The 25054-nt window shown below is 38.0% G+C and overlaps 1 protein-coding gene across 1 annotated transcript in view; it reads right to left on the reverse strand.

Moving 5' to 3' along the window:
• LOC136322300 (receptor-type tyrosine-protein phosphatase delta-like) overlaps positions 1–24572 on the reverse strand; it is a 49368-nt gene extending 24796 nt beyond the window's left edge. The window contains 6 exon segments of the mRNA XM_066254380.1: positions 4671–5252; positions 8875–9025; positions 9027–9151; positions 12767–12877; positions 17019–17207; positions 24428–24572. Of these exon segments, the coding sequence (XP_066110477.1) occupies positions 4671–5252; positions 8875–9025; positions 9027–9151; positions 12767–12877; positions 17019–17207; positions 24428–24572 (1303 nt within the window).
• Between the last annotated feature and the right edge of the window lie 482 nt (positions 24573–25054).

Consider the following 25054-nt stretch of genomic DNA (forward strand, 5'->3'; position numbering starts at 1 on the left):
TCCCAAGAATCTATTAAGTGTATAGAAAAACTACAGGTCAAAAATGTTTTCAAAATTAAGTTCAGAAAAAAGATGTTAGGATTTAACAGATTTAGAATGCCTCCAATTAGCATGAACATCAAAACACCATTTATTTTAGTACATTAGGTTTAAGATATAATTTATTACATTTCTTTATCAGAGTTTTATTTGCAATTTTATAAAATCTTTGGCTACTCTATTATTTTAGTATAATCATCATAAAAGAAAATTATAAGAGAGATATCCTTCCCACGTGTTATCTAATAGTGGAGATCTATTTCTAGAACATTAGAAATACTTTCCTTGTAAATGGAAGGGAATTAAAGATATCAAAATGAAATTAATATATCTCAGGAATAGAACACATAAAAATGTATATAGCCATGTATATGAAATTAGAATCACTTGAGAAATTCATACATATCAATCAGTAAATTTTCATAGAAAAAAGAAAATTATAGTAAAAATAATCATGTCTTTAAATTTTATATATCCTCTCTAAAAGAATGTTTTTATGAAACATGCTTTATGTTTTTGTCTAGCAATGATCCTAAAAATTAGCTACTCAGCACCAAGAAAAAGGAGCAGTTCAGCATTAATTGTATCAGGATCTAACATCACTGTATTTGGCAGTTATCCACTAACATCAAATGGCCTTTGTTAATTAAACCTAGAGAACAGATCAAATCATTGTGCTATTTTGGAAGGTTTTCTTAGCCCATTGATCTTGGCAGGCACAAGTCATTATGTCATCATATATCTTCTCAATCAATGGGTATTAAAATTACAACTATTATGGAAGGTTCTTGGAAATATTTTAATGTACAATATAAAATGTCTAAAAGCGATTGAGAACAACTATTCTAATACATTTGTGACCCATTCATCTAGCCTTTTCTAAGTTCAGAATGCCTGGATCATAATAACTCAATTGCCTCTGTCATCATACTACCTACAGTGAGTTATGATTTATGTTACATTAGGTCTGCTGGTAATATAGAAAATCAAAAAAGGACTTTTTAAACATCAGTTTCTATATATTACAATAAATTGTGACCTAATACATTATTGTCTGTTATTTCATGTTCTGTATATAAGGATTTTCGTGACTCCCAAGGATTTTTCTGTTTTGGTCAAATTTATTTCCAGAAACTAGTATTTGGTTTCTTAGATAGCTAAACTCTCCTGTAATTAGAAAAGTTAGGAAACATGATAGGTTTCTATGTTTAAGTCTATGGTTAGAAAATTTAGAACCAAATTTAGAGATCGAATCTATCTTCTATAATACTTTCTATAAAAAAGGTACTTCGGCCCTGGCCGGTTGGCTCAGCGGTAGAGCGTCGGCCTGGCATGTAGGGGACCCGGGTTCGATTCCCGGCCAGGGCACATAGGAGAAGCGCCCATTTGCTTCTCCACGCCCCCCCCCTCCTCCTTCCTCTCTGTCTCTCTCTTTCCCGCAGCCAAGGCTCCATTGGAGCAAAGATGGCCCCGGGCGCTGGGGATGGCTCCTTGGCCTCTGCCCCAGGTGCTAGAGTGGCTCTGGTCGCGGCAGAGCGACGCCCCGGAGGGGCAGAGCATCTCCCCCTGGTGGGCGTGCCGGGTGGATCCCGATCGGGCGCATGAGGGAGTCTGTCTCTCCCCGTTTCCAGCTTCGGAAAAATACAAAAAAAAAAAATTAAAAAAAAAAAAAAGGTACTTCTACTACTTTCAGATAAACTTATTTTTTCATATCCAAAAGGATTAACACACATTAGGTAATCTAAGTGCCACCTCAAGAACTGCAGAAATAAATTATAAATAATCTTTAAATAAAGATATAAATAAATGAGACACTGCATTTCCTGCCTCTATTCATTTATTGAGCGCCTCATGGGCACAAAAACCTAGTAGGCACTAAAATTATCATATTCACAACTTATTAATTGGATGGCTAATGGTGCTTAGAAGTATCCAAGGCGCCCAAATTTAAATTCTGCTTTGCCATTTGCTAACCTTATGACCCAAAGCAAGTTCCTAAATCTTTTTATCTTCTTTGATCCTCAATTTACTCATTGGCAAATGGGATAATTCCACAGCTACCTAATTGGGTAGTTAGAATTAATACAGGCCAAGTTCACAGCAGAGTGCCCAGCACATTTTAGCTGTTATGATGATGATGATAATTAGATATTACTTACTAAGTAATAAAATATTTGTCTATAATGGGTTTAAATTATGTCTCAAAAAAAAATCATGTTGAATTCCTAACCCCCAGAACCTCAGAATGTTATTTTATTTAGAAACAGGGTTGTTTTAGAATTAATTACATAAAATCAGGTCATTAGTTGGACCTAACCCATTATGACTGGTATCCTCATAAGAAGAGAACATTGGGACATAAAGACATGCACACACAAAGAATGACATGTGACAATGAAGGCAGAGAATACAGTGATACTCCCACAAGCCAAGGAACAGCCGAGATTGACAGTAAACTGCCAGAAGTGAAGAGAGAGTGCTGGATGCCTCCTCCCAGCTCTGAGGGAACCAGCGCTGCCGACCCCTCCATGCTGAACTGTAAGCCACTGGAACCGAGAGGCAATAAACTCCAGTTGCTTAAGCCACCCAGGATGTGGTAGAAATGAACAAAATTCCTAATCTTCGTAAGATGGTTTTTATTTTAGATGAGAAAACTAAAGTTCAGAGAGATGAAGTAATTTGTCAAGGTTATAAAGCTAAAAAAAGAATCATAGACTGAGATTCAGACCCTGATAATGTTACTCCACGACCAGGGATTTTAAAAATAACACAGCTAAAAAATCAGAAGAACTAAAAGTAGATTATAGGAATATATTCTTCCCTTATACTTTTTAATATCTTTTAATGGTCATGGAGCTGCTAAAATAGGAGAATAAAACATAATCTCATAACAGTTAACCACTTCCAATCAAAAAAAAAAGAACAAGATTCTCATGTTTCTAAATTTTCCAGTGAGAAATGCATGAAAAAATTAAAATGTATGTAAAACATCAATAGTACTTCTCTGCATATTAATATAGCAAATAAATACAGAAGAACTACAAAAGCCTAGTAGAGAAAATTTATGGATGGTGTTTAGTATAATTGTGGTAAAAGTTATTTATATAGTTATCTTTCATACCATTTCAGAAAACAATTCCACGAACAAACTAGTAAAAACCACATAATGATTTAAAATATAATCAAGCCCGACAGGCTGTAAATATGTTCTGAGATTTCTAGCAGCCAGTGCAAATGGTAAACACAGTCATGTGGTTCACAAAGCCCATACCTGAAAACAAGATGGTGATTAAACAGGTTTCTACAGTTCTGACACCTGAGAAAGTTCACTAATTCATTCCCAAGATTGCTTATGACTTCCATACCTCTAGATTACAGATACTAACTCCAATTAAGATGGTTCTTGGCCCTGGCCGGTTTGCTCAGTGGTAGAGCGTCGGCCTGGCGTGCGGAAGTCCCAGGTTCGATTCCCGGCCAGGGCACACAGGAGAAGCGCCCATCTGCTTCTCCACCCCTCCCCCTCTCCTTCCTCTCTGTCTCTCTCTTCCCCTCCCGCAGCTGAGGCTCCACTGGAGCAAAAAAGATAGCCCGGGCACTGGGGATGGCTCCGTGGCCTCTGCCCCAGGCGCTAGAGTGGCTCTGGTCGGGACAGAGCAATGCCCCAGATGGGCAGAGCATCACCCCCTGGTGGGTGTGCCGCGTGGATCCCGGTCGGGCGCATGCGGGAGTCTGTCTGACTGCCTCCCCGTTTCCAGCTTCAGAAAAATACAAAAAAAAAAAAAGATGGTTCTTATGTAGATTATCAGAACAAACCAGGGGCATGCTGCCCAAACACTCCTAGATTAATTCAAGTTTTAGAGGAGCCAAGACTAGAAGGAATCAAATGAATAGCTATCAACTTTAGAAGAAAGCTGCTAAGTTATACTTCCAACCCAAGTTAAAATTGATACTTGAAATCGAAATCAAATATTACAGAGATCGGATATCACCTCATGAAAATAAAACTACAGGCAGGGCCAACTTTTTCTTCGTAATATAGTTTGGCATCTGCTCTACTACCCAATAAAACAAATAAAGCAGGAGTTAAAGTTTGATCCCAGATCTTGGCAACTGTCTTCCTTAACCCATGAAGGCATACAAAGAAAAAAAATTGAAAATCCATTAGGAGAATATTTATTTTTAAGCAAGTAGCTTCCTGGCAAATACAAGCCATTTACATACCCAAGACACCCTGACAAATGATTTTATATTTAACTTTATGTTGAGCCATCCAATATTTCACAAATTAAATAATTTTTGAGGCTATTCTCTCACAGTATAAAGAAAAATAGTTTATTTATTTTCAAAATGCCACATGGAGGACACACCTTCATCCATCTCAGGCAGGAAAGTCTTCAAGTCATCTGGGTACTAATTATAAGGAGAGGGTGCTACATGCACACTTCTACTAAAAACTCTCATTTAGTCTTTCAGGTGTCCATGTCTGTTTCCTCTCCAGATGCCCTACCTTTACCTGTCACATAGAAACTCTTAAGTCCCCCAAATTAAAATGTATAATATCTTTGTCCTTCGTTTTTGCCCTTCCCACCTGTTAGCATCAACCCCTCCCTTCTGCCCTACTCCCCGTTTACCTCCTGTCTGAGTGATGACTTGTATGTCACTTGAAAGAGGACCATCTCCAATTGAGGTAAAAGCCAGGACTTTGACAGAATATGTTTTCTGGGGCACTAAGTTGCCAAGAGTAGTGATTTGGCTGTCAGCTACATTGTGTTTCTTCCAGTTGTTGACATGCTGAGTGGGATCCATTGTATAATAAACTCTGTATCCTTGGATCTGTCCATTTGGCTCCTCGGGTTCCTTCCACTGTACCAAAATGGTGGTTGAACTCAACATCCGCGCTTGGACATCTCGAGGGGCACTGGATAGTGCTTGCTCTGAGGTCTGCGTTAGCACGGGTTCACTGGGAGGCCCCCGCCCAATGTTATTGACAGCAACAACCCTGAATTCATAAACAGAGTAGGGACTTCATCCAGCGACACTGTAGCGTGTGGTCGCTACCCCATCGATTTCTTTGTAAGGTTCCTTAGAATTTTTAGGCTTACACTGAATGATGTAGTAAGAGACAGGCTCAGGGTTGCCAGAGTCCCAAGTCAATGTGATGCTTGTGGCAGTACTCTCAGTCACGACAGGCATTCCTGGAGGTTTGGGTAAGGCTTGGAGGGAGGTGAAAAAAGATGGTCACTAATATATTATAAGAATCCATAAACTCTATTATTAAATCATGTATCTACTAAAGATTTAATTAGATGAAATTATAGCAAAGAATAATGTTCTAAATGGTCAGGAAAGCACAGTAAGACATGCATAAGTGACAAATCCCATTTTACTAGAAGGGCATTGTGTTGTATTTTGGGGTTTCTATCCAAATCCATCAGTTATTAGCTATGTGAGCCTCATATGTCGCTTAACCTCTCTCTGTTTTAGTTTTCTCATGTGAAAAATGAGAAAAACTGCATTATTGGAATTGTACTGTTGGGTAACTATTTCATGAGTTTGCTCTGATAATTAATGAGCTAATCCAGTAATGCTCTTAGAATGTTATCTGGCACCCTCAAAAAACATTATTTGCAATTATTACTATTATTATAAGCTTGACCAATTAGCCTGTTGCTTTAAAATATAAATGACTTAAGTAAATACCAATAAATGTTGAAAATAATATATTGAATATATTTTAGAATATATTAAATGCCATTAAATTGCTATGGAAGAATAACATCCATATTGTTTTCCAGTTGTACGATGTTGGTAACATTACTATAGTTTTCTCATAAATAATTAAACCAAAATATTAAAATAAGACAGAACAGTAACTTCAAATTAATTAAAAGTTCATGTTTTTACTTAATATTCAAAGTGCAGAAGGAACTAAATAAAGCATATTCAAAGATTACTTTTTAAAGTATTACTGTAAGAAAAGGTAAAGGGATTAAGCAAAAAAAATCTCACAGACAACAGTTTGGTGATTAGTAGAGGGAGAGGGGGTGGGGGAGGTAGAAGAAGGTGTAAGGGGAATAAATGCTGATAGAAATAGACTTGATTTAGGGTGGTGAACACACAATACAATAAACAGATGATGTATTATAGAATTGTACACCTGAAACTTGTATTTTATTAGCCAATGTCACCCCAATTAATTCAATAAAAAAGTTTCATTGCAATAATATGTATTCTATATTCAACAGCAGTAAGACGTGAGATTTTAGTGACATACAAATATTTGCAGTTAAATCCATCTTTTAGAGATTCATATTTTTTCTTTTTAGCCAAACACAACTCAAAATGCTGCTAATGTAAAGTAGTACAACCACTATGGAGGAAAGTATGGTGGTTCCTCAAAAAACTGCAAATAGAACTACCTTATGACCCAGCAATCCCTCTACTAGGTATATACCCCAAAACCTCAGAATCATTGATACGTAAAGACACATGTAGCCCCATGTTCATTGCAGCACTGTTCACAGTGGCCAAGACATGGAAACAACCAAAAAGCCCTTCAATAGAAGATTGGATAAAGAAGATGTGGCACATATACACTATGGAATACTACTCAGCCATAAGAAATGATGACATTAGATCGTTTATAGCAAAATGGTGGGATCTTGATAACATTATACGGAGTGAAATAAGTAAATCAGAAAAAAACAAGAACTACATGATTCCATACATTGGTGGAACATAAAAACGAGACTAAGAGACATGGACAAGAGTGTGGTGGTTACCAGGGGTGGGAGGAGAGAGGACGCAGGAGGGAGGGAGGGAGAGATTTAGGGGGAGGGGGAGGGGCACAGAGAAAACTAGACAGAGGATGACAGAGGACAATCTGACTCTGGGCGAGGGGTATGCAACATAATTTAATGACAAGATAACCTAGACATGTTTTCTTTGAATATATGTACCCTGAATTATTAATGTCATCCCATTAACATTAATAAAAATTTATAAAAAAAAACCAACAAAACAACAAATATCTCCATTGGTGACCTTATACTTACCCTGGACAATGATTTTCAAAGGCTAATAGTTATTAGGAAAGAATAAACCAAATTTTTTTTAAAAAAACTCTAAAGGTAACACTCATATAAATCAGCCATTTAATACCCCTTTTTCCTTGTCGATATAAAGGCATCAATTACAATACTCCCTAGAATGATAGTTTTTTAAGATTAGCAAACTGGTACTTGGTAACTGCTGGATCTCCAATACCTAGAAAACTGCCAAGCACTGAGTAGGGTTTTTGTTAAGTATTGTTAGATAACTAACTAAATGAATAAGAAAGATTCCATTCTCACTCTCTTCAAGTTGTTTCTTCTGTTTTGGTTCATTTTATGTCTTAAAGATTGACCCTTACATTTTATTTATTTTTGAGGTGAAGAAGGTAGGAAAAGAGCAACTGACAGGAAAACAAAAGGCTGAACAATATATTAACACGTGACTCCTGCTTTTCAATTCCTGAAGGTGTTCCGTGAACGTTAAAATATTTAAAGTTGAAATGATTATTATGAGAACTATAGAATGATACCACTCGAAGAACTACAAAAAATAATATCTGGATGTTACTAAAAATTACAGAAAGACATTTGTTTAAATAATTTGGCCTGACATTTTTCAAGAAAGTAGGTAATCCCAACTTTCCCTAGATATCCTTCTGAATTTTTAAGGCAAGTACAAATATAGCTGATTAAAGGTGCGTTTACTGATATTTAATAGACATTATTACTTTTACTAGGTCACATTTATTGTATAGTATAGAATTTGTCTGTAATATATGAATAATTGTAAGCATGCTTAATACAGTTAAGAAGATGTACTATAATGCTACTATTTAAAATGATTAAATGCTGCCAATGGTGTGTACCTTTGTTCTCTTATCACATTATTGATTTTTATAAGGCATAGATCTGATATATATGCTTGGCTGGAGATACAGCATTGACTATAACATGTGTTTTTGCATTTCTTAAGATTTTTCTAAAAAGGAAAGACAATTCATGCTCATTTGTCAATAGTTCCAAATATTTGCTGAAATCACAAGTCCTCCTCAGTCTGCCCCATTCTGCAAAAGCATTCTAAAAGTCTGCACACACTGGGTGAAAGCCATACCCTCACATACTCAGTTTCTTCATTCTCTGATTCAAAAACATCCATGGAAATTAGTACTTTGGTTATATTTAGTTCACTTATTTCAGGGACAAAATATTTCTTGAACACTTCATCAATACAATGCAAAATATAAAGCTAAAAAGAAAATAAATTCACTTGCACTTTGATTTTTAATGGTAGGGTGAATTAAAAATATTTTAAGCCTCTATTATTTATCCATGTTAACTTTAATTCTTTTTCTTTTCTCTGTTTTCAAGGGGTTTTTAAAATTGTCTTCAGGGTTTTTGACATTTAGTAAAACTTTGGATCTTCCTGTCATGTGTTACTTATCAAAGTTCTGGATTCATATGAAACTTGTATGCTCGAGTCCTTCCACAATATCTCATTATGTCCATCACTCCTCGTTCTGCTTGGTTAGTTCCTTGGCCCAGATTGGTGTTAAATATTTTGACAATTACTGTTTCTAAGTCTGCCAATACTTTTAAGAAAGAAACTGCCCACACAGATGTAGGAATCTTATGTGATACCACAGATATAATTAGACTATGACATCTAAAACACTGATCAATACATGGATTCATTTTAGAAAGTCCCAACAACAGACTTTATAGAAACATTAGTCTGGTGACTTGAGTGTAGCCAGACCCTCAAAGCATGAACCACAGGGCATACCTTTGACAGTGATCTGTGCTATTGCTTCAGTGACACCCAGTGTTGACATGGCAACACAAGTGTAATTTGCTGACTGTCTTACATCATTTAGTTCTAGGACATTTCTTCCTATTGGCATATCATCTTCAGGTGTCAGATCTTCTGCCCCTACTTCACATAAGGCACTTCACATAAGGCATCAGTGACCCCACGGCCACCCAGGTGATATTAACACTTCCACCTGGCATGATTTCATGGTTAGTGGGTGGGATAGAGAATCTTGGTGGTACGTGATGAACTGGAACAAAACACAAGGGCAGATGATAAAATATACAAAGCAAAAAAAAAATGGCTTCTTAAACACATGACATGCATTGTACAGACACAATTAAACAACTGGAACATATTGTGGACTGTCCAGAAACAAAACAAAGAAAAACTGTGGATAATACAGACCATACAAGTATGGTATGTGTGTACACAAAAAGAAATTATTTAGTTTGGTCATTGATATCTTAGACACATTCATACCAAAGTTGACTCAGACCTATAAGGGCCCCACAAAGAAACTATCTACAAACTAACAATACACAAACATCATGCATAAGTTAAACACAAAGACATATACATGCATGCATACACCAATGATTTGAAGCATGCATGTATATGTGAAAAAAGGGGGCTGGAAAGTCACCAGCAGGTTTAAGTTGGGTATAGAAGACAAAAAAACTTCTGTGCTGTGTACTTCCAGTTGTTGTAATGTATGTATGGGACCACACTGTCACATCCCAGCCCTGGAAAACTTTTTCTAGAGCAGTGCTTTCCAACCTCTGGTCTGTGGACTGGTCTGCCAGAAATTCTGTGCCAGTCTATGAAAGAGTTAACCATCCTGACATTGTATGAACGTTCTAGACCCAATGACCTTAGTCGAATTCACTTATGCTCAGGGTGATTTCTGCCTTAGTGGTCACCGAAATAATTCTTCTATTTTCTTGTCCCCAAGTGTAAAAAGGTTGAAAATACTCACTGTTCTAAAGAACAGTGAAAGTACAATTCATTTGTTTTCAGACTCAAAGTAGATGCAGCCTCAAGACCTCAAACTAACACTGAAACAAACACAGAAATCTATATATATATAGATCTCTATATATATTTATATTAATACATTTATAGTCACAAAAGAAGAAACAAAGCCAATGTCAGTAAAGATACCAAACAGAGTCATGCAAGGCATGCACAAGACAAAGTCTCAAGGCCCATGCTTCGGACAACGGGAAAATGTCTGGAATCCAGTACAACAATGATAGCAGAAGAAATAACAGGGTAATAGAACTAAACACAAAGGGAGGACATAAAGTACAATGACTGAGACAAGAATTTAGGGGATGACTGGGTTGTATATAGGAAGATAATAGATTAAGCTAGGTTGTCAAAGGTAAGGATTGCAAATTTGGAAAGGGAGCTGGTATTGCACAATCAGGATTCCATTCAGTTCATATCTAAGGTGAAACAACACAGATGATGACACCAAAATGTAGTAACAGGCTTTTTATGTTGACATTCAAATTGAAGGACACTGCGTCTAAAACATACAGTAGGGACATGACATTAAGAGAAGAGGTCATATTAAAGCACCACGACACAGAAGAAAGTACCAAGCAATTACAGTTTAGTGTTCCTGCTTCAGATAATCTGCACGTTTATGTGTCAAGTTAAAGTACATGGTACAAGGAGAGGGTAAGAGACACTGGTTTTATCTTGGGCTTTCATTGGCAAAATCTTACACCATGAGTATTTTAGATCAAGAGGTTATCATTAGGAGCATAGCTTAAATACAGACGAGAAAGTAATTTTTTAAAACCATAAATTAATAAACAACCTCATAATACCCAAAAGACAATATGTAAATAGTTCTATCAACTTTTTGGCTGCACTTCAGGGTGAGATAAACCTCTCCTGATGGGAGAGTGCTTGCTGCAATGGCCTCACGGGGGAATGGCAGGCAGAGGAGAAGTAAAGGGAGAGCTAAGCATGCCTCCTGCGGCCACTTCACAGGTTACACAGGCAAGCAGGAGCCGGTGGAGACTCTGAGGTGTCAAAGAGCATATCCAGAAAAAAGGAGGAAAGTTTAGTCTTCATGCTTGGGGTTAGGGGAACAATTACAAAAAGTCATTTTAGGGGCAGCAGGCATCCTTGTAAGACAGAAATTAAAGGTGGGGAGGGGGTAGGGGTGAGAAGAGTAGAGCAGGAAAGTAAGCAGGAACACTGACCAAGTTTACCAGGCCTGAGAGAATTAAGTGTTACCACGCACCCAGGTACATTCTCTCCCATCATGCACCGCGGTTAAATACAACGAGCAAGCACTGGAAGCCAAAGCCAGGGCATTCTCTGCTAAAACATACCATTAACCAAAAGAAGACCACAGTGCAGCTACATTCATTTCATTTGTATTCTTTGTTATTGGCTTAATTAATAGTTTTGTAAGGTGGGTAAAATTAAAAAACGCACCAACCTTCTCACAGCTCTGAGGGATGTAGGGGGTTTGATGCAGAACACAATGAAATGAGGAAAGGAGAAAAACAAGGGAAACACAGAGAGAGTAAAAAGGCCATATCAAGGTTTTGAACTGCTACTTGAACAGTTCTATTTGCTCTAGTTCATCCTTCCTATCTCTGCTGAAAAAGTTAGCAATACCTCACAGACTACCACAGTATTAGAAACAATAGGTAGCATGATTTTGAATTTTTTTTCCATTGAAGGTACACATGCCTCATGCAGCAAAGGAGGTTGCCACTGTGAGAAAAAGGATCAAGGGCTTTCAAAGAATTTGGAGAAGAAATGGTTTCCTTCCTATTCTCCCACCCCAGATTCTAGAGGAACACAGGAGAAAAACACATCCCCACGGAAACAAAATTAGCTCAAACAAAAATTTCAAAATCAAACTAGATATTTTTAAGAGAACCCATCCTATTGTAACGTTACCTATTCCCACCCCCACCCACGCCTTTTGTGGTTATTCATAGACATGCAGACCTGGAATAAGAGCATTTCTACTGGACAAAAACACTATAGAAACTGGCTTTGAACACTACAGGGAAAGAGAAATACTTCTTTCTTGTTGAAATGAAAAGCACGGCCTTTCATAAGCTCAAAATGTAATCACTTCTCTTACTTATAAGAAAATATGAACGTATCCCTCATTCATTCTTGTCCCAAGGACGACTAATATGTTTAAAAATATAATCAGTGTTTCATGTCAAATTAAACTTTTCAGAAAATTAGTAATTTAAAAAACACATATGTATATATATATGCACAGACATATGCACATACATAGTGTTTTAAATAAGAAAGTATAAAGGAAGGAAGAAAATACTACTGTGCTATTTGCATGTAGCACCTTCCTTTTTTTTTTTTTTTTTTTTTTAATTATTTTAAGTTAGAAGCTTCATCCTTATAGCTCCACAGCAGAGGTCCGGAAGACATAGATATCTTTATGCTTGGAGTTGCACAGAGAATTGATTAGTAGGACACCAAGCAATTATTTCAGGGTTTGAAAAGGAAACAGAAGAGAAACAGCAACAGAAAAAAAAAAAAGGAAAACAAGAAGAAAACCTCAAACAAATGAAAGGATAGTTCAATCAATGCGGTAAAAAGAGAAATCAAGGTGTAAAAATGCAAAGATACTTACAAACTTCAAGCTTCAGGATAGATTTTAGTCAAAAGTGGTCAATTGATTTTTAAACAACATAGTTAAACTTTTTAATTCTCTAGTCACTAAAAGGCTTAAATTACTGTAACTATTAGCCAATCATCTTGTTAAAATACTGATAAAACCACACAGATGCTGTGGGTGTCTCAACTCCTTCTGAGCCTGAATGAGGAAAGGATGCCAGGGTTGTGTCATTCCTACCTCTGACATATAAACTGGCAGGGGCAGAATAGCGAGTGTCCGCGCTGTTGGTGGCAACACACTTGTATTTTCCTTGGTCAGACTCTTCACTCTGTTCAATCTGAAGGGTGCCTGTATGGATATAAAATATATTGCCAAAGAGGCGGTCAGAGAAGGCTTTCTCAGTCTAGAAAACTTAACCTCTTAACAATATGAAAAGCCCTGAAAAGCAAAGGTCCACTCAACGTTGAGTCAATCTCTTGCTAAGGTGCACAGACAGAAAATGATGCGATGAGAAAAACATATGAAGATTATTTTATTTTTACATCATCAATGCTAGCATAAGAAAACAACATCTCTTTTCCCAAGCAAGAATTCTAGTCATAATTAACACTTTTATTTCCTAGACTAATACAATGAAGGCGGGTGAGACTGCTTCAAGGAAGTATGGCTTTTAAATAAAACAAAAGAGGCCTGACCTGTGGTGGCTCAGTGGATAAAGTGTCGACCTGGAAATGCTGAGGTCGCCGGTTCAAAACCCTGGGCTTGCCTGGTCAAGGCACATATGGGAGTTGATGCTTCCAGCTCCTCCCCCCGTCTCTCTCTCTCTCTCCTCTCTAAAATGAATAAAAAAATAAATAAATAAATAAATAAAACAAAAGATTAATTTCTGGTTTTTGTTTTGTTTCATTTTGGTATCAAAAGTGGCGCAAAAGATAGGTACGCTCAAAAAAAACAAAACAAAAAAAACCAGGCCGGGTTTCAAGAAAGTCTTCTGCTGAAGAAAGCCAAAAATACGCAGCAAGTACAAAAAGGCTGCACAAAGCAAAAAATTAAAATTAGTCATTATATATTATGAAAATATTACTTAAAGAAACAAAACTCCCTTAAGATATGCAGATTTTTAAGAAAGAAAGACAGTTTGCCACAACTTACAATCATTTATTATGTTTGCTGAAAAACAGAGTAATTGAGTTAGAAGGCTTTAAAAAAGTTAAAAAGCGTGGCCTATGCCAACAAGGAAGAGCGACCAACCACTGCTTGAGGACCTCGAGATGGATCCCCTAAGACACCCATCAAAATCCACCAGTGGGCCCTGGCCGGTTGGCTCAGTGGTAGAGCGTCAGCCTGGCGTGCAGAAGTCCCGGGTTCGATTCCCGGCCAGGGCACACAGGAGAAGCGCCCATCTGCTTCTCCATCCCTCCCCCTCTCCTTCCTCTCTGTCTCTCTCTTCCCCTCCCGCAGCGAGGCTCCATTGGAGCAAAGATGGCCTGGGCGCTGGGGATGACTCCTTGGCCTCTGCCCCAGGCTCTAGAGTGGCTCTGGCCGCAACAGAGCGATGCCCCGGAGGGGCAGAGCATCGCCCCCTGGTGGGCGTGCCGGGTAGATCCCGGTCAGGCGCATGCGGGAGTCTGTCTGTCTCTCCCCGTTTCCAGCTTCAGAAAAATACAAAAACAAAACAAAAAAAAATCCACCAGTGGGACTAGCAGTGTGGTGTCACAGAACCCCAAGAAAAATACAAAATAAGAATTACAAAAGAAATGCACACTGAGTCAAAGTATGAAAAACCAGCAATACAACATACCACCAAGAATACTGAGCACCTTTTGTTTCCATTGCCTGAAGGACAGAAGATCCAAAAATCCAGAGGCGAGTAATCCAAGAAAAAAAGAAGTGAGAGGGAAAAGCGGGGCTCTCAGGTTGCAGGCGAGTGGGATCGGGTAGGAAGGGGAGTCATTCTTTGACTTTTAAGACATTCAGAGAAAAAAGAATTGAAGAACAAAAGCAAAAAACTTTTGAAAGATAAAGATAAAAAGCAAACGTTCCAGGCTGTCTTCTGCATGTCTGCCCCTGTTCTCCAGACCATCTTGGCTTTGGTCCAGAACAAGGACAGCTAAGGAAGAAAAAAATGATCTTTTTTTTCCTCCGGTTGGACAAAAAAAGAAATAAAAGAAAAAAAAAAAAAAACGGAAAAAGGGAAGAAGTAAAGGAAAAATAGGGACAGATGGTACGCTGTGACTGGTCTGTGGTCTAAGACCTGGATATGCTTTCTATGAAGCATATCACAACTGAAATAATCATTTTCATAAAGAAAGAAATGAACAAAACAAAGAGAAAAAGAAAAAGGAAAGGAATATATATTCACAATATGAGAGTCACCGATCATAACCAAACCAAAAGAAAATAAGGATAAAGTTGATGAACATTATTGGAATGATTCTAAAAACAGGACAAAGATGAGAGTGATGAGAGGACAGAAAGAATGAGTAAGATCATTCTGTGAACGTTAGTTCAGACTCTTACCTCTTATTGGTGTACCACCACGGTGGATAATATGAATGCAAATAAGATTAGAAAGAAGAAGCATTAGTACGAGAAGAAGGAGGCTAGGGCTGGGGAGAAGAATTAAATTAGATTTACAGAATTAAATAAGGTCTTAAAAGAAACTTGAGTTACTATACTGGTAAAACAGGAATATATTAGATAGATCATAAAAGCAAATTGCATTATACCACAAGGGCAAAGACCACAATAGGCAGCACTACCTTTCTCAGAGAAGCAACTGAGTTATTAGGTCTGGGGTCATACAGGGTTAGAATTTATCCTATATGTCTCATATTCTTAAAAAAAATGAACTAAACAATATTTTATAAAGACAATTTAGAAAATACTAGCTTATCTGTTTAAGTATATATTTATATAGATACGCATATCTATATATCTATATACCGTCATAGGAAATACTAACTAGAAACAAACACTAGATTGGATATCTTACGCTACTTACTATGCTACATTAGTGTGATATAACTTGTGTACTATTTTATTTTTCTATACAGTGTTCTTACGAAACCAGTTCTGTGGATGTGTGCGTGTGCAGCCCTACAGAGATCTGGTGTCTACACTAACAGTTAGTAAAATGCATGCCATGCATTTTAATAATAATAATAATAGTCTGAATATGGAAATTAGTGGGGGATGAAATGTGCTTCAGAATTAAGCACTTACCAATAGATTCTGGAGATTTAAATACGGAGAAAAGAAAGACAGCATAAAAATATTATTATATTCCTTATAATTTGGTACAAATTTTTCAGAGATAAAGCTTTATATACTAAATCATCTATGTTACAGGTGAATACTTAATTCTTTATTTACAACAACAGAATGCTAATCTACACAATTCTGCTGACAACAAGCAAAAAGAGGCAGTTAACAAGATGCTTTAACATCACAGGACAGGTCAAAAGCTGAGAATTCTGGGAAGACAGGCAGTTAAACAACTTAGAAATCTATATCAATATTACTACCAATGTCAAAGTAAACAGTTTATTAGTTAATGTCCCTGTGAAATTACCTAGGGACAGGCTCTACAATTTAAGAAATTTAGAATTATGTTTATCTTTAATCTAATGAGAGCAAAGGGATAAACGAGATGGAGATGGGAGAGGAGAAAAGGGCAATGGGGAGAAAGAGAGAGAGAGAGAGAGAGCAGCAAGAGCGGAGTCTACACCAAAAGCAGACTTCTGTAGATCCAGTCCCCGGAGGGTTCAGAAATGTTCAGTGTGGGCACACTCTACTGTGGCTAATGTGCACAAATGCTCACCATGATAGTATAATAACTTCAATACAAAAAAAAAAAAAATCCGTCTTTTCATTGGCACTTTATAAAGGATTAAAAGAAAAAAAATACATCTGGTTACTCATGAGATAACATTTCTGTGTTTTATGTATTAGTGAAAAGAAAGTATTGTAGATGTGATCAAACTTGCTAAACTTTGGTACTTTGATGAGTTCAAGTGTAGAAACAACAGCGATAACACACTTTAATAAAATTGAATCACTTTAGTGTTTCATATGAACATTTTGGTTTTCAATGAATATAACCATTGGAACTCCTCGCAAGTTCTGAATGAAGTCCAATGTTGAAATAAATTTGTTTCAAAAGAAAACAGAGAAAGAAGAAAGAGAAAATGGATCCATCAAATACTGTGGAAAAGCAGTAAATTAAAAAAAATTATCAAAAATACAATCACAGCAGTGAGCAATGTGGATTAAACAGAAGCTGCAAAATACAGAGGGAGAAAGACAGACTCTGAAATAGGCTATGACATCACAAACACAGACAACACATTAAATAACGGAGAAAAAGAAGAGGGAGAAAAATCAATACCTGAAAATTAAAAAGAATTAAAATTAAATTAAAAATAAAAAGAGAGAAAGCTAAAAAAAAGATCTCTAGGAGTTCGTGGAAATAGTAACAAGACCCTACCTGATCGTAACTGCTTAATACGGCCGTTGTTGTTGCTTGTGTCGACAGGTAAGAAATCTTTAAACCAAGTGATTTCTGGATCCGGATTCCCACTGGCTGCACAAAGCATGGTGGCAGTGCGTGTACACTCAACCACCTTCAACTGTGGGCCCATGTCAATGGTAGGGAAGCCCCTGGGAATTTGATCTTCTGCAAGACAAAAAGTGATACATCATTATGTTAACAAGTCACATGCCCATTTAATGCCTTTAATCTTTTAACAAGATTATAGAGCTATTGCCCTTTAATTTTTTCCTTTATGGTATATGTTATCTGTTGAGAAGCTGCTACAAATCAGGCAGCATTGCATTACTAGATTAGGATAGAGAGTCATAATGTTGTCACTGGACAGAAGAGTTACTATCTAAGTTAAGAAGCCAACAGCCTAGCAAGGAGCTCAGACACACGTGATAAAGACAATGCCCAAAGCATGCCGCAAGGAGGCCACTAGGAGCAGAGGAAGAAGTTATTGCACAATTCCTGCCTGAGGACATCAAAGAGCACCACGCAGGCACTCTGAAAGTTCTGGGCCTTCAGAAGTGAGTCGTGTTGGCCAGAAAGATGGAATCATCACCAGTATAGTCATTAAGAATGGAGGTTTTCTTCAGGGAAGACCATGGGGTCCAGTAGAGCTAGCTTAGCTAGTATATTAAAAAAGAGATTAGCTGGGCTAACCTATCCGCAATTCAAATCTCATGGGGGGGGTTTTGTAACTTTTAAGTAAAACTATTGTTTTTTCAGAAGTGTGATGTTCAAACTAAATAAATTCCTTTGTACAAAGTTTCAATTAATCAGAAAATTATCCTAGGGTTTCCATTTTCAAAGAAGAAAAGACCAAAAATGGCCTGACAGGTTGGCTCCGCAGTAGAGCATTAGCCCAGCATGTGGAAGTCCTGGGTTCAATTCCCATCACGGCAAACAGAAGAAGCAACCATCTGCTTCTCCACCTCTCGCTTCTTGCTCTCTCTCGCTCTCTCCCCATCTTTTACAACCATGGCTCAAATGGTTAGAGCTAAGAGGCCAGGGAGCTGAGGATGGCTCCATGGCCTCACCGCAGGTACCGAAATAGCTCTCTTGCCAACCAACCTCAGATGGGCAGAGCATCGCCCTGTAGGGGGCTTGCCAGGTGGATCCCAGTTGGGGCACAAGCGGAGTCTAGCTCTGCCTCCCTGCTCCTACCTCTCATTTAATAAAAAAAAAAAAAAAAAAAAAAAATAGAAAGAAAAAGACCAAAAGTTTCCCCATTAAAAAGGTCTAAATTTTTGGTCATTAAAAAGTTGAAGTGTCTAAATTTTGAATCTTTAACTCATTCGAAGTTCACTTCTCCATATCCTACATCAAAATTGTCCCAGATCTCGAGAAAAATAGAGCCCCCTGCAATTCCCAAGCTGGACCCCCATCCATAACCTACATCACCAATTCTTACAAGCCAGCATTAGAAAGGTATATTCAACTCAAACATTGAAGGGGGCTTAGTTATATAGGTGATAATTATCTAAGTCATTACTAAGTTGTTTGAGAACCACGTTGAAACATTTTGACTTCCTATTTGGTCTGGTGTTAATTTAATCAACACTCCCTTCATGACTTCTGATGATTGTTCATGAGCCACCAATTCCAAAATGACTGAAAAGCGCAAATACAAGTCAGGTGTGGTGCAGACTTCTCCCTGGATGCCTTCTACAATTTCTGGTTTGATCCCATGAGTCTGACTAAAGTCTAAGTGAGTTAACCCTTCAAGTAGTTCGAACGTTCCTGTATGTCCCCATGCCTCCTGACCATCCAGAGTATGATCAGACGTGTGTAAGGCAACATTTAAAAAAGGCAAATGTATGTTCTTCTTGTTTCCATAAATTGGTTATCAAACAAACATGATTTTTTTTTTTCTTTTGTATTTTTCTGAAGCTGGAAACGGGGAGAGACAGTTAGACAGACTCCTGCATGCACCAGACTGGGAACCACCCGGCATGCCCACCAGGGGGCAACGCTCTGCCCACCAGGGGGCGATGCTCTGCCCCTCCGGGGCGTCGCTCTGCCGCGACCAGAGCCACTCTAGCGCCTGGGGCAGAGGCCAAGGAGCCATCCCCAGCGCCCAGGCCATCTTTGCTCCAATGGAGCCTCGCTGCGGGAGGGGAAGAGAAAGACAGAGAGGAAGGAGAGGGGGAGGGGTGGAGAAGCAGATGGGTGCTTCTCCTGTGTACACTGGCCGGGAATCGAACCCAGGACTTCTACACGCCAGGCCGACGCTCTACCACTGAGCCAACCGGCCAGGGCCCAAACAAACATTATTTTAAGTTAATAAAACTGGAACTGGAACTAATATCATTTTTTGAAGAAAAATAAAAAACTCATTCCCGGGGATCAGCAAGCAGGAATAAAACTCACTACTTAAAGGGTTAATATTTCTAGGGAAAAGGTTCTATTTTGATGCTTCTCCAATGCTGAGTGGGCCTTCTCTCCATCTCCCCTCTATATCATTGGAGTAAACTCAATTTCCTAAATTCTACTAGCAAAATTCTTCTAAATCAGGCCCCATTTTCCCCAGCCTTTCATGGATGACTTCCCTCCTAAGAATTTTTTTTATGCCTACACTGAAATTTTTACCATTTCCCAGACAAATCCTGACTGTTGAATATTCTGTCTCTGGCAAGGCACATAGCCAAAGTTGTGTTCTTTGTAAAGCCTTTAAAATTCTCAAATGTACTTAATCTTTTCATCCTCAGAGCTACCAAAGCAGTAAGTACCTATATCTGTCTTATACTTTGCAATTAGCAATCATTTATCCATCTATACCATGAGTTATCCCATGTCTCATGTGTATCTATTAAGCTAGTCTGGACTGCCAGATTTTAGAAGAACCACCAGACAGAAGAAGTGCCTTGAGCAACCAATCCAGGTTGTTGTAAGGGAAAAGGGAGGGTCTAATATGAAAAAGTACAAGATTCTGGCTCTCACAAACGGACATTTATGATCAACAACCGAAAGAAGTAGTTGAGGCAATTTGGCTTGACAGCTAGCTGCATTCCCTGGAGAATACTTTACCATCCCACCTGCTAGCTAGAGCTGCAGACAAAAAAGTTTACAAAATTAGTTAACTTCCAAGAGCTGTATCTTACTTCAGTTGAAAGACAGGGCTCTTTTGAAGAAGCAGAAATGTATTCTGTTTATCTGAACGCTTGCACATTGTCAGTCAAGTGGAGGTCTACAGGGGACAAGTGTCACAGACAGTGGTTAAGAATGGAATTTCAAGATGATCTTTCAGGGCTCGAAGGGAATGTTAAAACTCACAATTGAATAAAGAGTAGTTTGCAAATTAGGCTATGCTAATTTCAATCATCTATTCCACTTATTTCATCAAGCTATTCTTTATGGCTTGAAATGTTTTATATTTACATCTATAGCAAGGGTAGGGAATCTTTTTGGCTGAGAGAGCCATAAACACCACATATTTTAAAATGTAATTCCGTCAGAGCCATACAACGACCCATTATGTTACGCATTATCCAATAAAAATTTGGTGTTGTCCTGAAGGACAACTGTGATTGGCTCCAGACATCTGCAACCATGAACATGAGTGGTAGGAAATGCATGAACTGTAATACATGAGAATGTTTTATATTTTTAACGTTATCATTTTTTTTTATTAAAGATTTGTCTGTGAGCCAGATGCAGCCATCAAAAGAGTCACATCTGGCTCGCGAGCCATAGGTTCCCGACCCCTGATCTATAGTATAGTTCTTCTGTTATCTGAAAAGAAAAAAAGAAAGAAGGCAGAAAGGTCAACAGCTGTTGTACCACACACATGATACATACAATTAAACATCTCCTTTGGCAGCTATTGACAAAAAATGATTCAAAAGGTAAAAATAATTTACTTCAAGTGTTCTATAGTCAACTCCACTGCCTTAGTCCCCTACGAATGAGTTTCTAAAAATGTTCTTTGATTTTGTTGCTATTTTTTCATATTTAAAATAACCAATTTAGGTTAATAAGAAATCAGGTTTGGATTCCTGAGTTGTCTCTGCATATCCCAGGGCCTCTTACCTCCCCTTGGTGGGTAACTGCCAGTCCTATTAGTATGCATTAACATGGATCCACTAGTCATTAGTTTCCTTCCACTAGTCCCTCCCTCTAAAGAATCAAGCCAACATTTCATGCCCATCAGTAGGAAGTGTCAAAGGCTTAAGTTGAACTACTTATTAAAGATTCTTACCAAAAAATATATAGAGAGAGAATGAATAATTATTTATAGGAAATGAAATTTCACCTTGGGGAGAGCTGACAAAATTGACTTGTGCCCTATGGACGGCGGGCTAATACAGTTGCATGCCCTTTCTTTTCCTCCTTGGCTCATAAAGAACACTCAGAGCCCCTTTTCATATACACAAGTGCACAACAAAGATAATCTTTCTTGCATACTAATCAGAGAATGTAAAGAACACTGCTTTCTAATTTTTAATAAGGGTAATTAAATTCTATCCATTCCCCTTCTGCAGAGAACCTCTTTGAATGCACTATCTTCATTAAATTTTCATGAGAAACATCACACTTGAAACAGATTCAAATAGCCGGAGCAATTACACGTTGACAGTTGTGGCTTGTTTCCAATTTGACTGTCAGGTATTTGGCAATAAAACTCAGTATTCAATATAAAACAAACTGTGGAAATAATGAAATTTCTAATTGGAATGCTTATCTCAGTGGGTATAGTTTAAAAGATGTTAATCGCTTTTTTTTCACCCTCTACATTTATTAGTAACTTATATAAAACTGCCTGGGCCATTTGATAACATCAATTTTGACAGCTCATCAGTGTTTGGTACCAGGAACTTGAGGAAAAAAATCAATTCCCTTTATCCCCTAAATTATATAAGTTTTTATAAGAGAAAGCAGCTACCAAAAATTAACAAATTGTCAATGTTAGTAGCTTTAAATTCATACATGAGGTGAGAAAAAAAACATTTTGTCCTATTCATTAATGTGCTCATTAAGCTTTAAAGTGCTTTAGTTATCACTGTTCCATATTAATATTCAATCATGCAGAGTTAGCTATTAATTCATCAACAATTTAAATCAGACTTGACCTTCACAAAGCCATTTGTTCTGTGATTTTAAGAGGCCATTAAAGGGCATATTACTACATACTTGTGCTTAGTGAATCGTAGAAGTCATACATATTTTGTTTGGAATGACAGCTATAATAGGCCTGGAAATACAGCACATTCTTTGAATTTGTTTGGTGTCTTAATGAAATATGCTGATATGAAACTTACAATTCCATTAAGGAAAGAAAAAAATGGATGTCAGCGTTTTCCAAAGTTAACATCCCATTCCTAAAGAAACTCTCTGTTAATAATCCCTGACCTACCTAGGAATGTGTGGGGAAATAGTGTGACATTGTTTTGTAGGGAGTCATACTTTAGATATCTGTGAATGATCAAGTAATAGCTTTTGCATATTTTTCTCAGTTAAACTAATTTCATTGTTCATCCATAAACAATTTTAACAATCCTTTTATTTCCACTCTAATTCTGCAAACACTGAACCTCTCTTATCTGATAAGAAACCACAAAACTAAACTGCTTGCTAAGTCCACAGCCACCTTCCCAGCAAGGTGGGCCCAATTAATTCTTCTTGCCTATACTTGCTAGGACTCCAAGTGACTTCAGATGAGTGCTTTAACTTTTGGGAACTCATTCTCCTGAATCACTTTCCTGAGTACTAAACAGTTCATAGGGGCTCCTCTTTAAAAGTTCTCAACTGTTATTCTCTAAAAACTCCTATTATAGTCAATGTGTAAGCTTGAACTCATAAACTCACAGGAGGCAGGGGCTATATGTCAATTACTTTTTAATCAACACAGTGTTCAATAAGTACTTGCAGTAAAACATGTATAGGGAGTCATGGGAAACACTTCAGTGCTCACTCATGTGGTATCTCTCAATTCTGCTGTGTTTACTGAATGCCACTCATTTAAACAGTTAATCATTTTTTAATTGTTTTCTGGTTCTATATTTGGCCTCTCCAATTTAAACATAAGTCTAAGGCAAAAACTATCTTATAGAATTTTTCTATTTTTTACAGTGTTTTAATTAGTAGTCAACTTAACGAATCACAAATATATTTGTTACTGACATTTTTTTTAAGTTTATTTTTGTAGTTTATATTTTATTTAATTAGTCAATAATTTACATTAATTGAAATATGTGATTTTTGCTTTGTTCCTTCTTTAATTTGGTGTGGTTATTGTACTAGGCCACAATTTAGTTTCTACCTTCCTAATTTTACAAGAAAGCTTCTCTTATCTATTGGTCATTACTTCCTACAAGTCAGAACTGCAACCACATAACAAAAACCTTACATGAAAGCACAATGAAATTCAAAAGAACACAACAGAATATGGATCTACACTCTGCTATCCCATCTTCAGAATCCTGTAATGGAATTCTAGATGTTGAAACTAATAAAAAAAAAACCTAAGTGAATCACTCAGTTATATATTAAGGCAAACACTCTGGGTTTTCTTTCATTGACAGGAGCAAAGATTTCTCAGTGGCTAAATATCTTAAAGGTTTAGTCATTCACTATATAATCTTACAGAAGCATGAAAGCTTTTTTTTTTTTGGAAGGATAAAGGTACTAAAGGAAGTTTTTATTAACATAAAAGAAGTCAAAATGGTAGATGGATAATATGTAGAATATTTTTTTAAATAAAAGTGCTGGAACCTTTAAATATATTGAAAGGTATTCTCACCTGTTAGAGACACAGTATTAACCACCCAACAAAAAGTCAGTGTGCGGGGAATTCCAAGATGGCAGCAGAGTTGGCAGACACATAGACTGCCAGCTCCCACCACCAAACTGGATTACAAATTAATTTAGGAACAATCATTATGAAAAACCAACTTTGGACTAAAACAGGGGTCTCAAACTCGCGGCCGGGCTGCATGCGGCCCGCCTACCAATTTTGTGCCGCCTGCAGACTAATCAAACTTCGTGGATTAGTCTGCGGGCGGCACAAAATTGATGGGCGGGCCGAGTTTGAGACCCCTGGACTAAAAGAACAGTTCTCAAAAACCAGAAGCACAGAAGATACTAGTAGGGAGTGGGGGGGGCTTGGTGGGGGATCCTCTGCTCTCAGGAGTGAGGGGAAGCTGAAGCTGAGGGGTACAGAAGGGCTCTCATTACAAGGAGACCCTGAGATATGGGGGCCCTCAGTCTCAGAACTGGAGACCCAGCCTAGAAATCCAGGGGCTGGAGGAGATGGATGGACAGCATTGAGTAGAGAGAAGAGCAAAAGTTCTGTATGTGGGAAGCAGCTGGGATGCCTTAAAGGAACAGAGCAGAAAATATCACTCACAGTCACTTGCCTGGGGATCCGGGGGCGAGGAGGGCTGAGAAGACTAACTCCTCTTGCACAAGGAAAGTGGGGATAGCAAGACAAACAGTGACGGGGAGAGGCCCGCATGGGCTGACCTGAGAAGCTGACTCATTCTCCAGTGTGGAGGCGGCCATAGCTGGGGGACGGGTTGATTCCCCCCACCCAGCACAAGCCTAAAGTGGTTCCGCTGGAAAAAGCTCTCCAGCTCCAATCAGCATGAAAGATACAGTGAAAAACAGGAAGTAGGTGGGAGGGGCAGTAACTCAGGTTTCCAGGGAGACCTGAGATACACCCCCCTCCACCCAGCACAAGCCTAAAGTGGTTCTGGCTCAAAAAAGCTCTCCAGCTCTAATCAGCATGAAAGACATAGTGGAAAACAGGAAATAGGTGGGAGGGGCAGTAACTCAGGTTTCCAGGGAGACCTGAGATACACCCCCTCTTCTGATACCAAGAACGTGGCCAGCTCCAGGAGGGCAACTGGCAGAACACAACTTCAGATTCTCAAAGGTCACACCCACTGCATTCCTGGATACAGCTTCAAATAAGCCCCTACTGAGATCAGTAAACAAGCTCCCTGCTTAGTGAAGCAAACTGAAAGCAGGCAAATTAAGACTTT

This window comes from Saccopteryx bilineata, chromosome 2, assembly GCF_036850765.1.
Source record: "Saccopteryx bilineata isolate mSacBil1 chromosome 2, mSacBil1_pri_phased_curated, whole genome shotgun sequence".
NCBI lineage: Eukaryota > Metazoa > Chordata > Mammalia > Chiroptera > Emballonuridae > Saccopteryx > Saccopteryx bilineata.